The sequence below is a fragment of the Ammospiza nelsoni genome, chromosome 6 (genome assembly GCF_027579445.1).
Source record: "Ammospiza nelsoni isolate bAmmNel1 chromosome 6, bAmmNel1.pri, whole genome shotgun sequence".
Lineage (NCBI taxonomy): Eukaryota > Metazoa > Chordata > Aves > Passeriformes > Passerellidae > Ammospiza > Ammospiza nelsoni.
Window position 1 is genome coordinate 13,064,598 of NC_080638.1, and position 23,341 is coordinate 13,087,938.

The 23,341-nt window shown below is 37.7% G+C and overlaps 1 protein-coding gene across 6 annotated transcripts in view; it reads left to right on the top strand.

Annotated features, from left to right (window-relative positions):
* The window catches only part of SBF2 (SET binding factor 2), a 231,677-nt gene that overhangs the window by 148,218 nt on the left and 60,118 nt on the right, over positions 1–23,341 (top strand). For all 6 annotated transcript variants that reach the window (XM_059473902.1, XM_059473896.1, XM_059473897.1 and 3 more), the window contains one exon: positions 17,468–17,536. In XM_059473902.1, the coding sequence (XP_059329885.1) occupies positions 17,468–17,536 (69 nt within the window). The remainder of the gene's footprint in view (positions 1–17,467; positions 17,537–23,341) is intronic.

The window sequence follows — 23,341 nt, forward strand, 5'->3', positions numbered from 1 at the left end:
ATTGCTATTTCAAACATTTTTCTTTATGTTTTAATTTTCTATAATAACATCTGCAGAAATCTCAGAAAAAAATACTTAACTTTTTGCAACTAAAAAGCCCTTTTTTTTTAGCAGAGAAACACTTCTATGTAATTATATTTTCAACAACACATTGTACTTTTAATACTTGTTCAGAAATCATGGCAGAAACCATCTCAAGGTTCAATTTGCATATTTCTCCATTTATTTATTGCAGTCATAACTTGTCCAGAATTTCATTTGTCTCTCTAACTTTCATCTGGCAGCAAAAGTGAACGCTGTATTTTGAAATGTAGTTGCACTTAATTTGGTAAATTAAATGGTAGTAAAAGCAAGAAGAGGCCTGAATACTTTGTGGGGGTTGTATTTGATGACCTGAAATTATTTTGATATTAAAAGGATATTCAAAGCAATTTGCATAAAATATTTAACAGTAACAATTAGTCTTGCTAAGAAAATTTATTTCTGGGGAAAGATTCTCTTCAGATAATGCAGGACACCTTTGTTGGGTAGTTGGAACAGATGAAACTTTATGTTTCAAAGGAAGAGCTCCAGGATGCTGCAGTACAACACTGCCTCTAAGATGATGGTCAGTAATATTGCCTAACTGCATATTAATGCTTTTGTTTGGCAAATGTGAGTCAAATTGGAAAACACATCTGCCCCAGACATCTGGATTCTCAATCTAAATGTGGTTCAAGTGGAAAAATTGTGCATAAAACTGATAAATACGTAAATACTCAAAATTCTGGTCTTAAGCTGCAGGGAAGGAGTGAGGTCTTCTTGTGATGTGATTTAATGTGACAGTTACAGAGTCACCAGTGCTGCTTTGGGACCTGCTCCAGAGTCACATCTGTGCCAGTAAACACATGGTGTACCTCTGTAACTGAGAGAATATCTTTAATAGTCAACTAATTAGTCATTGTTTCAGTGCTTTAGGTAGATCACTGTGGCTTTCCATAGTGGCAACAACCAGGTGTTTATCTTTCAAATAGATTATACTGAATATTCTAGAAGTATACTTGTAGTGTACAGTGTGAAACACAACTTAATAGCAACCAGGACAAAATTAAAAATGTAACCTGTATTGGGTTACAACAAAGGCACATCTGGGCCATCATGTGTTCTCCAACATTGGCCAGAAGCAGATGGAAGATAATACTGATTTATTTTGCCTCTAGAACTTTGCTTGTGATTCTTCTGTGTCACTTCAGTGACTTCTGTCACTTCTGTGCCACAGTGTAAGAAGGGCCTCTTTGTAGCACTTGCTATGCAGTCTGTTGTGAAAGAAACTTTGATAAGCAAAATTAAAAACAGTGGCATTCTATAACTAATACTAAATTTATTTTTCTAAGGCAAGTGACTTTTGTATTGTATTTTGCCACCAGATATAAAGTTTAAAAACCTATCAGTCAGTTCTCAGAATTCAGAGGTTTGCAAATACTGTCCAATAACAAGAAAGATTTTATTATTCCTGAGAGAAAATCAGCTCGGTGTGTGTGTCATATGATTCAAATTCTTGGCAATATGAAGGTTACATGAGATAGCATTTCTCATATTTTATGTTGAAAACTATGTTGCTAAACATCTTTATTTTGGAGGGTTACAGTAGATTTCTCCCCTTTTGGATTTTTATTTCGTGACCTGTCTTTTGTTACTCATTTTGACTTGCATTCCTGGAAGCAGAGTCTCAGAATTCATGTTTGAAAAACAGCACTATTTAAAAATATTTAGAGGTATTTTAAAGCATAGAAGGTCAGACATGAAGAGAAATCCTGAGAGTTCAACAGGTCCACACTTAATTCTACTAATTCATCAGTAATTATCAGTTTGAACTTTCTCGTCATGTTAGATGTAGTAATGGTATTGTTTAAGTGAGGGGAAAAGGAGATTCCAGTGTTTAAGGCTTGGGCTTCAAGCTTCCAGGTTTAATTCTGTATTGTGCTTAACATGATTTTGGTATGGTTTTTTGGTCACATCATATGGTTTAGACAAAACCATGTATCAGAGGATACATGATTTCCAAAAAGTTGAAATAACAGCATTGTCATCCTGATGACTTTTTAGAGATCTACCTGTAAAATTCTGGACTTAGTAAAATAAGTTGCTATTCTTGAATATTTCTGATAATGTCTTTTTCCCAGGAGGTTGCACAATACCAGAATGTCATTGTACTGACATTGAACTGATAGTGCTCACATAATTTCTCTGAAAAAAACAAATGGAAATACACTGTAAAAGATTGTATTGTTGATCAGTTTTCATTTTTCCTTCCTTTGCTCTGAGGAACATTCTGTTTGTTATACTCAAATAGGATGGCTGCAGAGTTCTGGGAGATTGCCGTCAAGGGTGTCTCTTTGTCAAACCCAGAGAACAGAGTTGATTTCTTGGCAAGGCTACATCATGGAGTGGGTGTGTGTGTGCTGCTGTCATGGCACTGCTTCCCTACCCCTGCTGGAAGGCCTGTCACTATTCCCTACACTGCAGGTGCCAAGAGAGGTGACCCCTTTGGCATGGCAGCAACATTCCTTGGGCCAGGACTCTCCCTGTGTCAGTGACAGTGTCCAGGTAATTCCCTGTGGCATCCTTGGGGACATTAGTGTGTGCAGGGGTGTCCCCAGCGAGGTGTCTGGCTGGTTCTGCCTGTGTCCCCATGCCCCAGGGGGTGTCTCCAGCTCTGTCAAACTGCCTCTGTGGTTTTAGCAAGGATGGGTTTTTGATGACCAGGCAGCAGAAAATCATGGCTGCTTGTCACACTGGGGCTGTGTCAGCAGTGCTGTTCAGGAATGAGCTCGTGTGTGGCAGGGAAATTCTTAAATTGCTTTTTTCCTGCAGATTTCCAAGCCCCTGCTTCTGTTAATCTTGACTTCTGCACGGGCCTGCCCTGCATGGCTATTGCACAAGACTCTTACTTAAGGAAAGGAAAAGAGAGGGATTAGCAGAAATGAGAGTCCCATGGCGTGCTGTCCATTCCTGCATCTGCCTTCAACTTCGCTCCCCTTCCTCCTGGCTTCTGCCCACAACATGTTGTGTCCACACACTTCCTCCTGCCCTCAGTGTGTGCACATCATGTGTAGAGGCATGCCAGAGCAGGGCCAGCCTTGTTTTAAGTGTCTTTTCTTAATATGGTACAAAAATATCAAATGATAGGGGTGTGGTTTCTTTAATACAAGCACAAGCAGAACTACACATGAGCAGTGGCCCCAGCAGCTCCTCTGGCTGGTTGCAGCTTTGGGGCTCACAGGGGAATTTCCCTGAGCAGGGTGAGGAGGATGCTACAAACCCATCCATCCCAGATGGGTCTCTGTGCTGTTGGGCAGCTGGAGCAGGCTTTACTCAGGCTTTACTCTTCGTGGATGTCTCCTTGTTGCTGGCCTTCAGCAACCCTCTCCCATTTGCTGCTGGTGCAGGATGTGCTCCCCTGTGTTTGCTCACACACAGGTACCTCACTGAAGCCATGGAGCTCCTTGGAGTGTTGGCATGGTAAGCTCTGACTGCTCTGAAGTGATCATTGCTGCTAATTGTGGCCTTGTGGTTGCCAAGTGTCCCTAATAACTCCATGTTCTGAATATTTTTGGTCGTCGTGATGAAAAGCAGACATGTGTTTGTGCTCTGCTCACTGCTGTAAATAAAACAAGTCTGGCTTAGGAATTGTGTTGGGCTGCTGTGCAGTTGCTCTCCAGCCTGGCTGGGAAGGAGGTGAACTGATGAAAGGTGGTAAAAAACAAACCAAAACAAAAAGTCTTTCATGTTGGAAAGAAGAGGCACTTTGCTGATATTACAGGCTATGTGAAATCAGTGCCTTCTGTTTTTATAGTTTTTATATCTCTAAAAAGGAGGAAGTAACACATGGAATTTTGGTTTCATCTAAGATGTTAGGTATGTTTATAAAGTGTATTTCAGTATAGGTCCATCATTCCTTATAGAAATGTGTATAAAACACTGTTAATTATGTGTACATGCACTTCATCTGCTCTGAGTGCCATTCAGTGTGTACAAATGGCAGAATATTGCATGGTATTGATTTGCTGTACCCATGCAGTGACTGCACCACATGTGCACAGTCTGTTTTTAGGAAAAGGAATTCCTGTGTGTTGTGGTGTCTGCTCTTCCTTCCCCTGCACTTCACCCTTCAAGCAGCTGGTAAGCTCAGGTGGAGAAGCTGCAGTGAGACATTTCTGCAAAGTGTGCTGCCCTGGCCACCAGGAGAAACATGCCAGGTGGACATGTTTACTTTGTTGTTTCTATAAGGAATTTTATGAAGTTTCTAAGTGTTTGATTTTACAGGAATTTGCATAAAAATTCCTAATGGGTGGCTGCAAGAGCCTCATTATTTTTCACATGCAGCCATTTCTGAAGCAGACAGAAGATGGAATATCCAAAGCCTTCTAATCATTTGGCTGCTGTCATGTTTGCATAACCTTTGGTTTAAACAATTGAGATCTCAGCAACTTGCATTCAAAAACTGAAGTGTGGTGCTGAGATAAATACCATAAAACACAGCCAGTTCTGGGGTTTGTCAGTATCTTGTGTAAACTTTGACAAATACATTAATATGACAAACAAACAGTAGTGAACTGTGTGACATTTTAGAATGATTTCTAAAGAAAAAGGCATAAGGATCAATTCTTTACAGTAAGAGTTACCTCTGCTGTTACATTAAAAGTGTGTGCCATTCTAGAACAAGAGCACAAAATAAAGGTGTAAACAAAAGAGCATTTGACAATCTGCACATGTTGTAAAAAATTCTTGCAGCTGTTCACATTCTTTTTCAATATTACAGCCCAGAATTATGACTTAAATTAATTGGCTTTTAGGATTCATGGAAAATGCCATGTAAACATGCTTTAATGAGGATTATTTTTAGTAATTCCTCCCTGTACTCAGTCACGGGGGCAGGCTTTGGAATCTAGTGATCCAACAAAGTATTTAAAAATTACTTTACCTAATGTCTATAGATAAAACAAACAAACAAATCCCACAAGCCCCTTTCTCCGCCTCTCCCCTAGTTCTTGAACTCTGAGGTCCAAAACTCCACTTGGGAGCTAAGAATTGGAATTGGATGTTTAACAGTCTAAAGTCCCACAATGTTTGTAAATAAACAAATTGATTTGATTTTCTATACAGATTATTTGACTTTTGAGGACAAACCCAGCTTCTTTTGATTAAATTAAGTCCTTTAGTCAGTTGAACACCTTATAAAATCTTTACTTGGAATGTTAATTGGTTAAACATCACTTTAGAGAATACAAATCCTTTGTTATACCTAAGTAAATTCCATACAATTGGCATGTAATATTCTCTATCTTTTTCGAGTATATGGAATGAAATATCTTTCTAGATCTTACTCTTACTGTAGTAATAACAACAACAACAACAATAATAATAATAATAATAACTGTATTATTAGTAATAATAATAACTGTAGTAATAATATTAATAATACACTTAAAATCAACTTGGATTATGAGGGTGCTATGATTTTCAGCCCTTCTTCTTTAGAAACTTTATATTTTTCTTTGTCTGCATTATAATACATTGTTAGTAATATTCTAATTTCCAAATTCAAGATACAACCTGCACATGAAAACAGTAGGCATCAGAACTGCTTAATTTAAAATCAGTCCAGCAAATAATAATTGATTATTCCAGCCAGTTCAATGATAAGGTATTTTGTAGAGATTTTCATCAAAATTAGGTCTGTAGCACCTCTGCTGTTGTTAAAGCAGTGGTGAATTTTGGCTGCATCATCACATTCATGTCTTGTTGCACCAGTGGGCTCCAGCAGATGACACAGCAGCATCGTGCTGATGCAGCCAGCTCTCACGCTGTGTATTCATTTAGAAAATGCATGAATTTAGTTTCTGTGCATAAGAGAGGATTTGAAGAAGAAAGAAGGGTGGTAAGTAAGAGTATTTGAAATTTGGAGTAAGTTGTTGACTAGCAGCACCCGGCAGGATGTCTCACAGGACTGAACCAGAAAGCTGCATTACTAAATGTCCTTGAAAAACAGGAAAGAACAAGATCTAAAATTTTAGCAGCATGAGGAACTTGGACAAAAAGTGGCTTCAACACAAGTGTGGTACTGAAAGAGAAGGTGAGGGGTACTGTGGGATTTATGTGAGCTGTGATAGTGATGGTCTTCCTGAAAGCTTGAGGGTTTCTTTGCTACTTAGAACTACGGTAAGATAAAAGGAACAAGAAGATGGTCAAATGCATCAGGATATCTACTCATATTTCTTGTTAGGAGGAGATACAGATAAGAAATACTTATCATTGGAGTCATCACATTTATTGTACATGGCTGATAGTTCTTGCTGATACAGGGTGTTTCATTCAGTATGTGCACACTGTAATGCCACACTGTCCAGAAATTATCTGTTGATCTTCAGAATTGTGTTCTGCACTCATTGGTGATTTGCTTGTGTGTTCTCTGGAGTTGGAGTCATGCTGGTTTTGGGATGCCAAAGCCATTGCTAATGCTTGAACTTCTCAGTTTTTGTTTTCGCTACCCATTCTTTTTTATCCAGCCATTGCAATCTGGCTCACCCTTCTGAAAGCTCTAAATATGAATTGTGAGGAAAGAATTTCAAACAGTATGATTATAATTTGGACTTAGAACTTCACCAGTATTTCACTGTACCCCAAGGTACAGAAGTTTTTATTAAACTTCTCCTTGCCATGTACTGTAATTACATAGCAGAACTACCCTTTCTGCATTTTTTCTTGAAATGTCAATGAAATAAGAACAAAACAGGTGTTTGGAACAAAACCTTCTGGAAGGAAGATCAGATAGCCTAGGAGAAGATTTGTCAGGGTTTTAAAATGGATTCGCTGGCAATCCAAAATCTGGCAAAGATGGCTTTCTCTGTGGCTAGTTAGCTGGCTGTTGCTACTAGCAATGGTTTAGAAGGCTGTGGAACAGAAAGGGATTGTACCAAGATTTCCTAGAATTTGTACCAAAGAAATAATTTTGCTGGAAGGAATGCTAGTGCACTTCTGCCTCTTTCGTCCCAGCAGCAAGCTCAAGGATGTCTTCTTTCCTTTGGCTGTGTTTGCCCTGCCAAACAGTTTTTACAGAGAACAGGAATTTTTTTAAGGACATCCAAACATGCTTCTTTAACTAGATGACCAACTAATATGTTTTGGGAGTTTACTTTTTCACTTCTGTAACCAAAGTTAGAGCAATTACCTCCTGGAATTCTAACCTTATTTCCTGAAGCCATTTTTAAATGTATCAATTCAAAGAAAAAGATCAATTCAGCAAGCTTTAAGACTGAAGGATTCTGAGGGTAGTTCTACAATTGCCAGTTCACAATTGGTTTACTGATTCTCCATTGCCTTTATCTCTTACAAAAAATGCTTCATGCTTGATTTCACTTGGATTCCTAGAAAAGCAAACATTTCATTAATTACAAAGAAATTAATTTTTAATAAATGTTTCATAATAAACAGTCCCCACATCTCCTGTACATTGAACTACCAAAAAGTGTAAGATTTCAAATAAAACCTGTGTCTGTATGAAAGAGGTGGCTGCTGTCAATGTAAAAGTAGAATCAGAAAGTTGAAAATACTTAACATTAAGTTAAATGAAAATATTTTATTTTCTGTGTTTTCCTTTTTCATAGTCTAAATATTTGTATTAGAATATATATTCAGTTGATGGATGCTGTCTTGGAGGGAGCACTTTACTAAATCAAGCAGGCTTGAAATCTCAGAATCTCTTGGGCTTTTCAGGCTTTGTAGCAACATTCTTCCTTGATCACACAGATTTGATGTGTTAATCAAGGTGGACACTGCTCTACAACATGCTACTTAATCATGCACAACATATGTCTTCCAGTTCCCAAATTTGCTTCAAGTATTCTTTTCTATGAACTGTTTACCCTTGAAATGACTTTATGGCTGGAATTTCTTTTCTCCAGAAAAATGGGATATGTCTGATGACTGCTCTAGTAACATGATTTTTTCATGATGTGCAGTGTGCCTAATTCTGGTTGTTGCTTCAAGGTTGGTTTTTGGATTAAGCAATTTCTACAGCAGCTTCCATTAACGCTGTTAAAGCTGCACTACTCTTTGAAGCATAACTGGAGATTTACATTCCAGCCTATTAAGGAGCAGAGAGGTCTGGCAGTGGAGTTGGCAGGAGGGATTTTAGGTTCTGTCAAGTTCACCAGCACAGCTAACTCGGTGTGTCATCTGTGCCTGAGCGTGGAAAAGCCGTCGCTGGCTGGATTCGAGATTCAGAACCTTTTAATCACAATTTCCTCAGAAAAACCCACAAAACGCCACTTGTCATCCTTGAAATTCTGCAGCCATTGCAGGTCATCCCAGAAATATCCTCTTCCAGCAGCTGACACTTGTTTCATGGATCCAGAAATGGGGCTGCACCAGCAGAGCTGATCCAAGAAAACTTCTTCCAGGAGCAGCTGGTCAGTGTCGGTCCTGTTGTCCTTTGGTGCAGCTGTGCACAGAACATCTGGTGCCCCTGCCAAAAGTGGAGGAAAGCTTTTCAGTAATATCCAGGTTGGTTTAAAAGGCCCAAAGCTGTCCTGCAGCATGATGTCAAATATGTACTGAAGAGACCCCACTGTGGGCAGTTGGTGGAAAATGCCTCTGCCAGGGGCAGTGCTACAGCGAGGCAAACATGGGCTTGGGTTCACCTGCCAGAACCCTGTGGATGCATTGGACCTAGATATAGATACATAAAACTGGCATCAGCTTTCTTGCCAATAATTTCTGTCTCTGTTGGTTGAACATGCTCTTTTTATATCTTTATTTAGGTTTTTGAGATTCTTTCAGTTGTGCTTTGTCCTGATAGTCTCTTCGTTCAGGTCCATAAACTTCCCCATTATTTTGTTCTTTTGCCCCTGCTATAACTCTGTGTGAGACTGATGTTGTAGGATTTTTGACTTGGTTTGACATGTATAGCACAGCTATACATGGCTCCTAGTGCTCTCCCTTTGTTGTCCATGTTTCCACATGGAGTTACCCTGTCCCTTGTACAGAACTTTCTCTTTGGGAGGCTCAGGAGGCTCTTTCAGTCTGTGTCTGCCAGGCTGTGATGCCAGTCAGCAGCAGTCCTGCTCTCCAGCATGTTTACCACTCTCCCAGATTTGGTGTCAGTCAGAAATGTGATGAGGGTGCATTTCAAGCCATTTTCCATGTTGTTGATGAAAACATTCACCACAGTATCAGGCCCTGAAAAGAGGATTCAGAACCACCTGCCTGCTAAACCTTGAGCCTGACAATGCAGTCAGTTTTCCACTCTTTCCTCCAGACTTTCTCTCCCAGCTTGTCCCCAAGGGTACCAAAGGAGCCTGCAAAAGACAGGCTGCTCTTTCCTTAGATACAGAGCTTGGTATTTCATTGAAGAAAATGATCCTGTTTTCCTTGGTCAGTTGTTTTTTTGTGTTCTAAATCACTTTTGTGTTCTTCCTGTGTCTGGAAATGCTCTCTATGAGGACTTGCTGCCTACTGTCCAGCCTGTAGCTCCCCCAAACCTGTTCCTTGCCTTCTTTGAATTTTTGTCAAAGGTTTTATTTCTGGTTCTCCAGAAAATCAATTGGCAAGAGACTGAGTCTCCCAAGGGGAGAACCTTAAGGATTAGAAGTTCTCTTTCCTATGATGTCATTGAGGGTTCTTAGCATAAATAAAAAATTATTTTGCTATCACGTGCTATTCAGTGGAAAATTTTCAGTGAGCTCTACTTCCAAGTTACATTTCATCAGAAACTGTTCAGTTTCTCCATGGTGAACTAGACCCAAAATTTTTTGGTAGCTGCTCTGAACTGAGCGTCAGCTCATTGCATGACAGAAGATGGATGCAAAATTCCATTTCTCTCCAAATGTTTTTCTTCTAAAGTGAAAAACTGATTTTTCAGTGAATCACTTTACCATATATACCCATATAAATCTGATTAATTTTTTTTAGGAGTTCATTCCTGTTAAGTTGTAAAAATTGTATAGAATGTGCTCTGATGATGTGATGCATTTTTATTAAAAGTATGTGAAATTGGAAAATCACATGAAACTTAGAAAAGAACAGTCAAATTAAAGTTAAGCAAGGTGAATGTATTAGTACATATTTGAAAGTTCATGAAAGTATATATATTCGCAAGTTTTTGCTTTAAAATTTAGGAGAGGAGATGCTGCTGGGAGTAAGGATGTATCCTGTGTACTTGTGAACTGATTTGGAAATATGTAATTGGACTATACTGTAATAAGGCATCTATTTTATTAGTTCTTTTAGTGTCTTAAGCATTTCTCTGTTCCCTAACTCAATTAAACAGGCTGTCTGTACAGCAGTTTACAGAGTATCCTATGTTAATGTTTTGCAGTGGCTGCAGAAGTGTTTTGGTCTGCCAGGGCTCCAGGAGCACCCTGCAGTTCCTAGATATATTATCAATTAATCACCCCCTCCAACTGAGCAGTTAATGGATATTGATCACTTTTTTATCGTGAATTGCAATGTATTCTATCATTTGAGTGTTGTTTGTCAAAACTTTTTACAAATTGCTGTGCAGGACCTTGTATCACAGCTGGTGTAGTTTAAGGTTTGGACAGAGTCACTGTGAATGAAGCCCTGCTGTGAAATAAAAGTCAAAAGGCATCTTGGCATCCCAACCATTTCCTTGGGAGAAGATTACAGCCTGAGTATGTTGAACTTTATTGCCATGGGCCTCATGACAGTATTCAGAAACATGCATGGCATTTCTGTTAAAGAAACTCAGATGTGCTGAGACGCGAGGGATGGCATTCTTGTTTTTATCAGTATCTTGCAAAAAAAGTTACATGTTTTTAGGCTTCTAGGGTACAGAAAAATACAGTGACAAATGTGTAATTTATGCACATAAAAATGGAGGTTCCTGATCTCCTAGAAGTAATTTGTAAAGAGGAGGAGGAAATGACTAACCTCAAGCCTAGACGGAAATGTGTTTATTGAGAAAGCGTGGGGGTTGGGGCGCTTGACAGCTCTCCTATGAGTGAAATGTTGTTCCTTGTTTTCACTTGCTGTGAGATCAGGAGTAGGACGAGACTGCACAGAGAAAATCTGTAGCGTTTGCTAGCTTGTGAGTGTGTGGAGTAAAGCAAAAGGAAACTTAAAAATCATTGAACTCTATGTGCTTGTGTAATTGCATTTGCTCTGCCTTGACTGAATCCTGTTCCTTATACCACTGTGCTTCAAGGGCAGGCAAACTTACGATGATTCAGGGCCAGGTGAAGACAAACATGAAGTTCCTCAGGAAGTAGAATACCTCAAATAAAACTGGGTCTCCTGCCTGGAATGACAGCTCTACAATAACTTGCATCCTGTTGCTGACAGGATGGGTTCCTTAATTAAATGGTCATTGCAAAAGCTTCTGATCAGGCAGAAAGACCAAAAAGTCAAAACAAATTGGTGAGGATTCTCCTGGGTTGGGTGCCTTGGTCTTCTGCACTGGCATCACTCTGAGATGGCCATAGAGGGTGAAGGCATTGTTACATGTGGCAGAATTCAGAGCACGGGTCAAGTCTGAGATCTGGACTTGGTGTTCAGTTCTTGCTGTCAGCCCAGGCAGCAGAATGAGAAGCTGCTCATCAAAAGCCCAGAGGTCTGATCAGTGCTAAACCTGGAAACCACAGACAATAAGTGTGTCCTTGTCTTGGTTTTATTAACTGTGAATCTCTGCACCAGTGTTTAGGCAGAATACAAAATAAAATTAAAAGCTTGTGTTAATGAGCGACACATAAAATGTACTAGGGTCATGTATGAAGGAAGAGTTGGTTTTTGCAGATTAATACTTATGAAAAGCTCTTTACACTCTTATCAAGACAAGAAGTATTAAAAATAATGAGAATTTTGTAGGGCAGTATCTCCCAAATTTGAGTTTGTTCTTACAGTTCTGTCAAAAGATAAGGTAGTCAGCTCTGTGGACTTTCTCAATATGTCTACTTTTCATCCTGTTTCTCAGGTCCCAGAAGAGTTCTACTTAATAAAATTGTAGCTGCTTCAATAAGGTTTGATTTCACCTTTGTCAACAAAAAAAAAAGGAAAAGTTTGATCCCACTGTAAAGCAGAGCAGCAGCTGGCATTGATGGTGACTTCACTAGACAAAGCTCTGTATGAATATTAGCAAGAAAGCAAATGTGCATGAATTTTCACCAAAAAAAGCAATTTTGCTTATGATTCTAATAGTAATATTTAAACTTTCATGTTAATTATGGGATGCTAGTAAAGGTAATATAAGTGATTATTGTCATATTGGCATTTATTTCAGCAAACTCTGTAATTTTAACTGTGGCTTTATCTGTGAAGTTAAAACTTGTAAGTTAAATACTTTTAAAAGTTATTTTGGAAGTTCCAAGTTGGACTGTGGTTTTTCAAGGCAGCATATAATTATATTAGCTATAATCTGATATTTTTGAATTGGCAGTTTATTTACTTGCATTTTTGATTCTGCAAAGACTGAATATAAAAGACATTGATGGTAACATCAGTTTACATAGAAGAGGATTTCTTTGATGAAAACTCATTTGTAATAGTTCAATTGCATTAATTGAATGAAGAAGATGAATGAGAAGATGAATTTGTAGGTGAATGAGTAAGATCTATGCAGCTTATCTAATAAAAATGAAAAATAACCTCATTAATATTAAGGCATGATTATGAATAACACTGCAGTTCTACCTGATGAATCTCTATTCCTTTTAGCAAACAAAACATTTTTCCAAGCTGGGCTGTTGAATTCCTTTACTGCTTTAGACAAAAGTAGTAGCTTGTGCGTTAGGATTGACAGTTCGTATTTCCAAAATATAAACTGCATCAATAATAAAAATTCTGTGATTTAGTAAAACCCTGCCCACATAATACATCTGTTAGAATTGGGATTAAAACCTGGCACCAGTGAAGTAATCTGTTGAATTTGTAACTAATGTTTCACCTGTAACTTGTAGCTGATGTTCTGCGCATAGTTACACGTGCTGACTTAACAGTTCTTGGTTTAGTGCTTTAAAAACACATCTGACCCTAAAGTTTCTGGCTCTTTTTTTTTTTTTTTTTCTGGATTCATTTTGAGCTTAGTCCTGCAGGGTGATGAATGCTCTTTGTATGCCTGAAAATTGACTTCAGTTATTCTCAGGAGGGACAGTGCAGTGTTGAGCAGCATTTTTAACAGAGCATGCACGCATCCTCCTGTGCTGCCAAAAAGGTATGGATCAAGTGCTGCCATTTTCAGCTTTCTAGTTTTTTTAGTTTGGATGCATTCACTGCATGCTACAGTGATTTCATGTGATAGTCAGGCCTGTGGGGAATTCCATGTATTTGTGGTGTTCCTGAAAGTAAGGCAAAATTGGATCCCAAGTTTTTGGCATACTCAGATTTCTGCAGATTATTAAAAATGTGGGGTGTGTTTAAAAAGCTTAGTGCCTAAAGCAGAATGGGTTTTAATGCAGGAAGATGCTGTATCAGGTAGCAGTTAATGAGGGAGAATATCAAGATGAATTTAAGAAGAAAATTCCACCTCAAATGTTATCTAGATGTTCCATACATGTCTTCTAGATTTTTATCATGTGACTAAGAGAAAGCAGAAATCCCTGAGTGTAAGTTTATGTTTAATGGAAGAACAAAGGTCATTTTTCTGCACTGTTGTGGTGCTTCACTGGCTTGGGCTTGTTCTTGTGGGATATCAGAGGGGGCTTAGCAGCCTTCTTGAGCCTGCATGTCCAGGAGCAGATCAGGGAAGATCTTTTCCTGGGGTGACTTTCCCCAGCTGTTCATCACTAGGACCACACTGCAGAGGGTGTCTCAGCTTTGTGATGGTGTACAGTTCATGATTGTGTACAAGTCATGATGATGTACAGTTCCTGATGGTGTGCAGTTCCTGATGGTGTGCAGTTCCTGATGGTGTGCAGTTCCTGATGGTGTACAGTTCCTGATGGTGTGCAATTCATGATTATGTGCAATTCATGATGATGTACAGTTCATGATGATGTACAGTTCATAAGGATGTACAGTTCATGATTGTGTACAATTCCTGATAGTGTAAAATTCATGATAATGTACAGTTCCTGATAATGTACAGTTTCTGATGGTGTACAGTTCCTGATGAATTCCTGTTCATCACTAGGACAACACTGCAGAGGGCATCTCAGGTTCATGATGATGTACAATTCATGATGGTGTATAGTTCCTGATTGTGTACAATTCATGATAATGTACAGTTCAAGGTAGTGTACAATTCCTGATGGTGTGCAATACCTTGCTTTCCAAGCAAGCATTCCAACTTGTTCTGAAATCAAGAGAGAGGAGCAGAGTTGACTCTCTCCTCCAGCACCAGAAGCCTAAGCCACCTATCAGATTCCAAAAGCTCCCCCGAATCAGTCCCATGTGTCCAGCCAAGCAGCCAAAATCTGTAACTTCCAAGCTCTCAGCTCTACAATCTAATGGCAATATGGAACCACCAAAGTTTTGATGCATATTTAAACTGACTGGAGTATAAAAGTCATTCACGTGCGTTGTCAAAGTAAGTGATGTAAGGAAAAACATTCTGCTTTTATTATTCACTTGTCAATTCAGCGTAGCAAAGCTATTTCAAGTGTACATGAATTTCTGCAACCCTTCCAATCTGCTACAGAGTTCAGCAACTGTCTGGATATAGGATCAGTATGGCCAGAGCAATGTGCCAGGTTTTCACTCAATTAGGCATACATTCAAAGCAGTACTCTGCATATGTCATGGTGGAAGTCTGTATTTCACTGTCAAAGGACATTGGTGTTTTGGTGATTAATTTGCTGAAAATAATTTTTGTTCCCCAGATGTGTTTCAGCTTCCTTTTGTGCAAATTAGGTGGAAAAGCTTTGATTATTTTATGGTATTTGATTTTTGTCTACTTTTGTAGCAGCAGTAAGAGTATTTTTCACAATTGGTAAAGACATTATATATAAGGCAGCTGGATTGCATTGTTTCAGGGGTCTAAATTAATTGCCTACAACACATATATGACATTTCCAGTACTTTGGTTTGTCTGTAAAATTGAGAAGCTCAGATTTCAGTGCAACATCTCTTTTAACTTTGGCCTTCTGTCTTGCAGCTACAATGCAAGTAAACAATTAATTAGTTCCACTCATCTTAAAACAACAGTGTTGCAATTTAATCCTGAGATAATTTTGTATTCCTTGTCATATACAGGAGAAGAAAAAAATATAGAGAGGTAATACTTCCACACTACAAGTCCATGTACTGCTGACATGGAATATGTGGAGAATTTCATACTTGAAGGAAGGAATGGAAAAATAATCTAATGTGTTGTTTATATGGTGATGATATATATCTTTGAGACATATGTTAGCTCTTGGAGTATTGAATGCTCTCTAGGTGAAGATACATTGCTCAGTTTTTATAAAGATATTTTTATGTATATTTTGGATAAAAGCCCAAACTCTTTCAAATAATTTGAGCTAAGGGATTAAGTAGGTAACCTGAAATTGAGGATGGATTATTTTATACCTGGTTATAAATAATCATGTACAGAAATAAGATATTTATTTCTTTGAAAGCTGTTGCACATTTCTAAAGATTGGAAAGTCAAATTTTAAGTGGGAAGCATTCTTGTTAAGTGAAAAAGTTCTAAGAATATTTATCATATATTGAACTAAAAATATGTATGCTAACTTTCAAATGGGGATTAAGGCTGTGGATAACAATAGGGAATAATGCAAAAATGGAAAATTGAAAGCAGCTGAGGCTGTGTCCTTTAGCCTTATGCTCTGAGATCTTACAAACTAATTTGGGTTTGCTACATACGTGTTGCAATACCAAGAGGCATCATTGAAACATTTATTGAGTTTTTCAGTGTCTATTTTTGTTAGTTTTCCTCTGCCAGGTTGGAAGTGTGTTATGGAGTGTGAGCGCTTGCCAAACTCGTGTTGTCCATGCACAGTGAGCATTCAGGCATTTGTGCAGAGTTAGACACATTGGAACCCTCAGTAACTCTGTGCAGAAATAAACCTTCGCAACTGTGAACTGGTTGTGTCCCTTTTCAGAATTAATGTGTCAGCAGTTTTCTAAATGCTGCTGTATTTAACTATAATGGACATTGCTATTCCATTTAGGTGAGCTTGATTAAAGCAAAAGAAGATGAAGGATTAGTTATTGAGAAATCATAAAGGTTAAAATAGACTTTAAAATGATGAGAAGCAAAATAATCTTGTGAAGAGATTTTTGGTCTGTTGTTTTAAACCTCCAATCCACAGTCACTCTGCAGCCATTTAAGAAAAAGAATGAGATGGATACAAATAACATCCTAATAATCCATAACATTGTTGGTTTTGTAAAGCAGATTTCATAGTTCTGCTATCACAATTGGCTGGTGCCAGGTTTCTGCTAGTTGCTCTGTTTTAGATAACTGATATGTTGAAGTAATAAATGTAAATTCTGGCAGAGGAACACTTGAGATATTTCAATTTTGGCATTTGGTCGGTTGTTACAGTTAACAGGAGTGGTTTGAGTTGCAGGGTGCCCACTGTAACAATCATGTTAACAATTTTAAAATTAATTGTTCAACTGGAAATGTTGGTTGTCCATTGATCATCCAGGGGCACAATGGTGATACATTTGTCAACTGTATGAGTATGTGCATTATTGTGTTCTTTAGTAGTGGCAAAAAGAGCTACTGAAAAAACACCTGATCACGTTTTTAAAAAGTATAATTTTTAACTCTTGGGTATTTTTTGTTCTTTTTTTTATGGTCATAAAAATTCAAGTAGTTTGTTTTTTAAATATCAAGTTACATTCCAATTCTGCTTTCTTTTAAAAGACTTCCGTAATAAAATCACGACTTTCATCAGCACAATTACTGGTTGATTTACTTTGGCATACCCTTCTCTGCCTAGAGAGACATGAATGACACACTTGACTGTTGAATGAGGCATTCAGAGACTTGAAGAGAATGGGTTTTCATCTTCTTTTAAAGTTAACCTTGTGCCAAACTTTTGTAGAGGCTGTGGAGGTGATTATTTCATATTGCATAAATGTCACTTCCTTCATGTAGACATTTTGAAAGGGCATTCTTTGGTCATCACATCACTTCCATTTTAGTCAGGTTTGCTCTTGACCCAAATGGAAGCAAACTACCTTTTTGTTGTTTCCTAAATGAGGAAAACTTTCCTTATTATGTATTTCAGACATATGAATGAGAAATTGGGTAATAAATTTCTAAAGTGGGAAGAATCACAGCAATACCTGTCTAGGAGAAATCATGAGAAAGTACATTGATAGATAGATAGAAAGATGTATATATATATATATGTATACATACACATAAATATGTGTTATTTTTACATTATATCGAATGATTAAAGATTCCATTTTGTGTCAGGAGGATGCCAGAGGGACTCCATAAGGCAGAAATGAATTTGCAGTGCATAAACTGTTTTTTTCTTATTTTCTTCTTTGTTTTTTTTTCTTGCAGGATTGTTCATCTTCAGAAGAATACAGCATTGCTGCAGCACTGCTACCCCTGACAACTGCCTTCTATAGGGTGAGTGTCTATTGCAACTACTGCTATCTTGTATTTTTTTTACATCACATACATTGTTAAAATGGAGAAAGAGATGACAGGAGATACATGACAGGCAGGAATATTAATTCTAAAATTTATTAATGTCAATGGAAATCATCAAATGGACTGATATGGACATTACTCCAGAAGGACACTTATTAATGTTGGGTCATTAAGACTGTGAGACATCCCCAGAACTAAAAGCAGGCTATATGATGGGTTAGAGAATTATATTGAATTTTAGTCACTCTGATGTTACAATGTAAAAACTATTTATTGCAGTACTACTGTGTTTAATTTGGCATGTTAAACATGCACTGGCCAATATAATACGATGGTCACTGTAGTACAGTTGGCCAATAAAGTACTTGGCCAAAAGTACAAGTGAAGTTTTCAGGCTGTGTAGTTGTTAATTTTGGAGGATATTGTGACTGGGTTGTTTTAACTGTGTATTTGTTTTCAATTTCTTGTTTTGGTTTCTTTTTGGGTGGAAAAGTACATAATGTTTGATAGTGGCATAATACAGTATGATAGTAAATACAAAAATGTAAACAATTTTGTAAGTAATTATTTCAGAAGCAGAGCTCTTGTAGTATGACTGTACTTATTTCAATGTCCGAATACAATAGCATTTTCACCAGTTCTGGGTAGCTCCAATCCTGCTTTTTGGGATGTACATACCTGAGGAGATAAGTTTAGAATGTGGACTGGCTTGCAGTATTAAATAACTTTGTTTAATGTGCATGTTGTTATACAACCCAGTTTGGGAAATAAGTGCTTGGTCATTTGGTACACTGGGATAGTGCAAAACAATAATTGCTTTGACAACTTATCTACATATTAATAATATAGCAATTGAAAAATGCAACCTTCCACCTTCAGTCAGTCATTTTTGGTCTAAATTATATATTACAATCAATTTCTGGATTTTTTTAAACTAGAAAAAGATTCTGTCATGTTGTTTTTAGAATAAAAAATGTCAAACTTTTCCAATCACAGAAACCAGAATCATCTGTTGAAGGCAAGAGCAATTTTGACAAACTTAAGTGTGTAGAAGATTTCCTGACATTTCTTATTTAAATTAGTACTTAACAACGTGTATGGAGCATGAAGTGGCAGGGTTTTTTCCTCTTCTAAGTATTTGAATTGTAAAAATCTTTATTTAAATGTGGTTTAGTTTATAGCTGTACATACCCCACAACTGCTTTTAGGGAAGAGGGTACAGAGTATTTTAAAAAATACTCTGTACACTCTTCCCTAAAGTAAAGTAGCATGGTGAGATGCTAAATTTTTCAGTCCCAGCAAACTGACTTTCTCCCATCTTTAGATCCAAGTTTATATTTCCCTGTTCCCTCTGTTTTGAGTCCTTCAGTAGCAGAGTTGTTGTTTCACATTTGCTGCTGCCACAAATACTTAATTTTAGGGAGGAGATAATGAGCTATAGAAATTTGCCTCTTGCCTATTTTACTCTTACTTATTTACTGCATAAATTCTACATTTTTAAGAAGCTTCTGCTTTCTTTTATTTTCTGGTTTTTAGTTTTGCTTATAAGAATAGCCAAGAGAGTCCACATAGCTCTTTACCTTGAGAGTAGTTTGGGCTGTTGGTGCAGTTTGGTTAGATTCCTACCTTGGTAAAGTCTGATCAAGTAGGCAAAAAAAAAAAAGAGAGACAATAAAACCAGACTTTTTAATGTAGTATCAGGAGTTTTGAAATAAGCTTAAACAAGTTTTGATTTCACCATCAAGCAGGGCAAAAATCTGGATTGAATATAAAATATATTTAAGTAATTTCATCTACACATTTGTATTTTTTGGTAGAGGTACCAAGATCTCACACCATTTCTCTCGCAGAAAGTTCTCTGAAATCTTTTTTTAATAGCCTGGACTATTTAACTCTAAAAATACACTCAGGAAACTGTGAGTCCCTTGATGGAAGAAGCATGATGAGTTTTTTAATGTGTCTGACCTGAATTAAAAATTAAAATAACCTGACTATTAACTTGCAAAAGCCAGCTGTTAATGCATAATAGAAAAAGAATTTTGTTTTTCCCAGATCTAATCCTCAGGTTCAGTGATGGTCCCCTTTGGTATGTCCCATTAGATACAATTCTTTGGCAAAAGCACTTATTTTGGCATACAACTGTTCATACTAAACACAAACTGACATGCTGTTCGGAACATAAGATTATTGCACTGACTTTGCAGTGATTAGTTAAAAGTCAGATTAACAGTTTAAGGTTCAGTTTGAGTAGAACTTATGCTTTTGAGTAAACTGATTATTTTTGAGTAAAAAATTATACTTTTTGGAGGATCTTTCAGATTCTCTAGAGGTTTTCAAAATTGTGCCATAGACAAGAGTGAATATATTCTACTTGGCATGAGGCTGTGCTTCAACATGAAGAATTATCTTACCTGTTCCATATGATTGTGTTGATACTTCCCAAGGAGGAAGCAGTGCTTGGCAGGGCGCAGATGTTTTATTGGTGTTTCTGTTCTCCGAGTACCATGTTTAAGGTCAGCAGCCTGTTAAATCTCATTTCACCCACCCCTTTTGAGACTGGGCAATGTTGTTAGCAGCCAGAAATAGACAGGAGTTGTGCATCTGACAGTGGCACAGGTTCCATTTGTGTGCCATTGGTGTCATTGCACAGGCAGGGCTCCAAATCAAGTTATCAGTGACAAAATCTGTAGTAAATCTAAAAGTGCAGTAGAGTTCTAAGAGTTTATAGAGTTCAGGCCAGTCTGATATTTTACCATCTATGTTTGCTGTAGCATTTTGATGGGAAATTGTGATGGGATTTCATGTCACAGCATTTCATTGTCAGAGTAATTCCTCTTGCTTCCAATGAAGTAGTGTAAAGAAGTTGCACGACTTCACAGTTCCTTTATGGAACTACTGTTGTGTTCATGAAATGTTAGGTTTCATTTTATTTATCCAAGACAAAGCAGAGCACAAATGGAACAATTACCTGTTCTTCCTAAATAACTTCACTGTGTTTTACTGAACACAGTGCAGACAGCAAGTGTTTGAGGTGTATAAGTAATGAGAAGGACATGGTTGAGTCCAGCAGATAAGCCAAGAAACTGAGCAGTAACACAACTTAAAACTTGGAGGTGATGTTGGTAAGATTCTGGAATGGTTGTGTCATGCATTAGCCTTGAGGGATTTTAAAATATTTTTGGTAAAATAGCAGAAAATTTAAAGGAGGGAGCAAGCTGGCATGATGTAACCCATCTTGTCTTAATGCCTTTGCTTATTTAAAAACTAGTCTAGGGTATTTCTACACAGATCCAATTAAAATTACAAGAAACATCACGCTGTGTACAGCGTGCTAGGAGCTCTTGGGATGTCTGGTGAAATTTCAGAATTCTCCCTGAAGTCTGGTGAGTGATCTATTGTGAAACTTGATCAGGCAGGATTTGATCACACTCTAAGTCAGAGCTGATGGGATTAAAGTCATAGACAGGAAGTCAGCACTGGTTGCATATTTGTGGCCTGGAGTAATAATTGAATTTTTCTAGAAAAAATAGTCCCAATGCTTTTTAAAAATTTTAAATATTGGACACAAGCTGTTAGCAAAATGTGACTCATCAGTGACAGTGGACTTTGGTGTGTACTGTTAATGTCACAAAAACAAACAAATTTTTGCTTCTGGGTTAGAAAAAGGTTTTAGTTTACCATTAGTAATACCGTTGGAATTTTGTTTAAAATTGAAACAATATAAATAAAATGTATTTATACGTGACGATAAAAGAATTTTTCCATGTTTTCATGGTACCAGTGACCCATGCCTAATTGGTAGATGCTCACTTCTGCTGTGTATAAAGTGGAAATGCAGTATTCCTTGGTGCTGTGGAAAAGAGGTCTTGTTCTGCATGGGGGAAGAGAGGAGAGGAGGAAAGGGACCTGTTTTAATCATGTTTTCCTTGCATTAACCCATCCAGGAACAGTTTGGTGCTTGCACAACCAGCGCTGTCCCATCCCCAGGCTTTGGGCTCGCTGTTTGTGCCTGGCTCCCTGCCAGGCTGGCAGGATGTGGTGAGCCCCACGCTGCCTTTCTGCAGGCTCCAGGGCAGCCAGGCAGGAGCAGGGCAGGCTCCAGTTCCAGCCTGTCCTGGGCAATGTCAGGGACAATGGCACAGCCGCCCCCCCAGGGTCCCCAGTGCTGCCCCTCCGTCCGCCCTCCCCGCGGCTCAGCCGATCCCTGGCGCTCTGGTCAGTCCCTCTTGCATCCCTCACCCACTGAATGTTAGACAAACAAATGTTAGACACAGTTGTGTTCCCCTCTCAACTTGATTGTACAGATTATAGTAAAATTTTCCACCCCTCATGGATCTTTTCCAAAATTTTATGACTAAAATGTTGTGGTTAAACTGTGTATGATCATGTGTTCCCATACCTTTCTACCACATTGCACAGTCCACAGTAAGACGCTTGCAAATCTTCTGTTGTTTGGCATTTTGAAGTGTTTGAGTAAAGGAAATATCATCATAAAAGTACACTAGTCTAAGAGTAAAGTTTTCTCTGTGTAGATGTTATGAATGGGGTTCCACATTTATAGACAAGCATTTCTTTAAATGGCAGTATTCAAAGCAGGATTATTTTTCAGAATCATAGGTTAATTAGAAAATGAGAAATTAATAGAAATTAATTTAAATTCCTGAATCAGTTTTTTTTAATGGTTTGCTGTATGCTTGGAGAGTGCTGATCTAGTTTAGGCAAAAAATAACCCAAATGAAACAAAATTTCTCTCAGTTTCGATGTATTACATTCAAATTGACATTTGTCTTTTAGCAAGATGCACTGGAGACTGCTTTTGAATTTTTATGTGTCTAAATTATGTAATTCCTGGGAGGGAGAGAGGGAAAAACTGATTTTTTAATTGATTTTTTTTAATGCTTCTAAGCCACAAAATTTCAAATAAAATTTTAGTTGGATACTGATGTGAATTTTTTTGTAGAGCTTGAAATGGAATGAGAGAAATGAGTCTGAACTCCTTAGGAATGGCATCATTGGGCTGCCCATTTTTCATTTGTACTCCATGTTCCTGTACTTTTGTTGAAAAGGAAAGCAAATTACATAAAATCAGAGACTTTTTGAGAGTTTTTAAAAGAACAACATTTGGTATAAATAATTTAACATAAAATCTTTGAATATAGTACAGAACGTTTATTCAGGTCATCTTAAGAATTATCCTGGCAACATTTTTGTGAAGAAAAGGATTTTAGTCCAAGGGATTTTTTTATAATCTTCAAGGAGAATACAAAATTGTGGGTTAAGTGAGAAGCTAAATTAATAAAAAAATGTGAAGCTGGAAGTATTTTGTGTTAATGCACCAAAAGATATCATTTGAATGCTTTCCATAGTGAATTATATGTGTTTTGCATAGCACAGTAACAAAATGAAAGCAATTTGAGTGTGTACTTCCCTAGCTGAAATGGATTACCAAGTTTCAGTAACAGTTATGGCAGATACTCCATGGAAGAAAGCCTTTACTCCTTGAAATGCCTCCTGAGTAAATGACTGCTCAACTCCAGAGCCTGGAGCTGGGTGTAGGAGGGATTCCCAATTTCATGGATGAGTGCTTTCTCTGAAGATTGGAGGCAGAACTACTGAAATTCAAAACAGTTTATAATATTTTAATCATTATCATGAACCCCTCCCTTCCAAGAGAGAGACCCAATTCAAGGTTAATTATGTAACAGAAGCTTCATAATTTGAATTGTGCTCCTTGTTGTGTAGCAGCAGCTGTGAAGTCACAGGGAAGATACTCCACTCCAT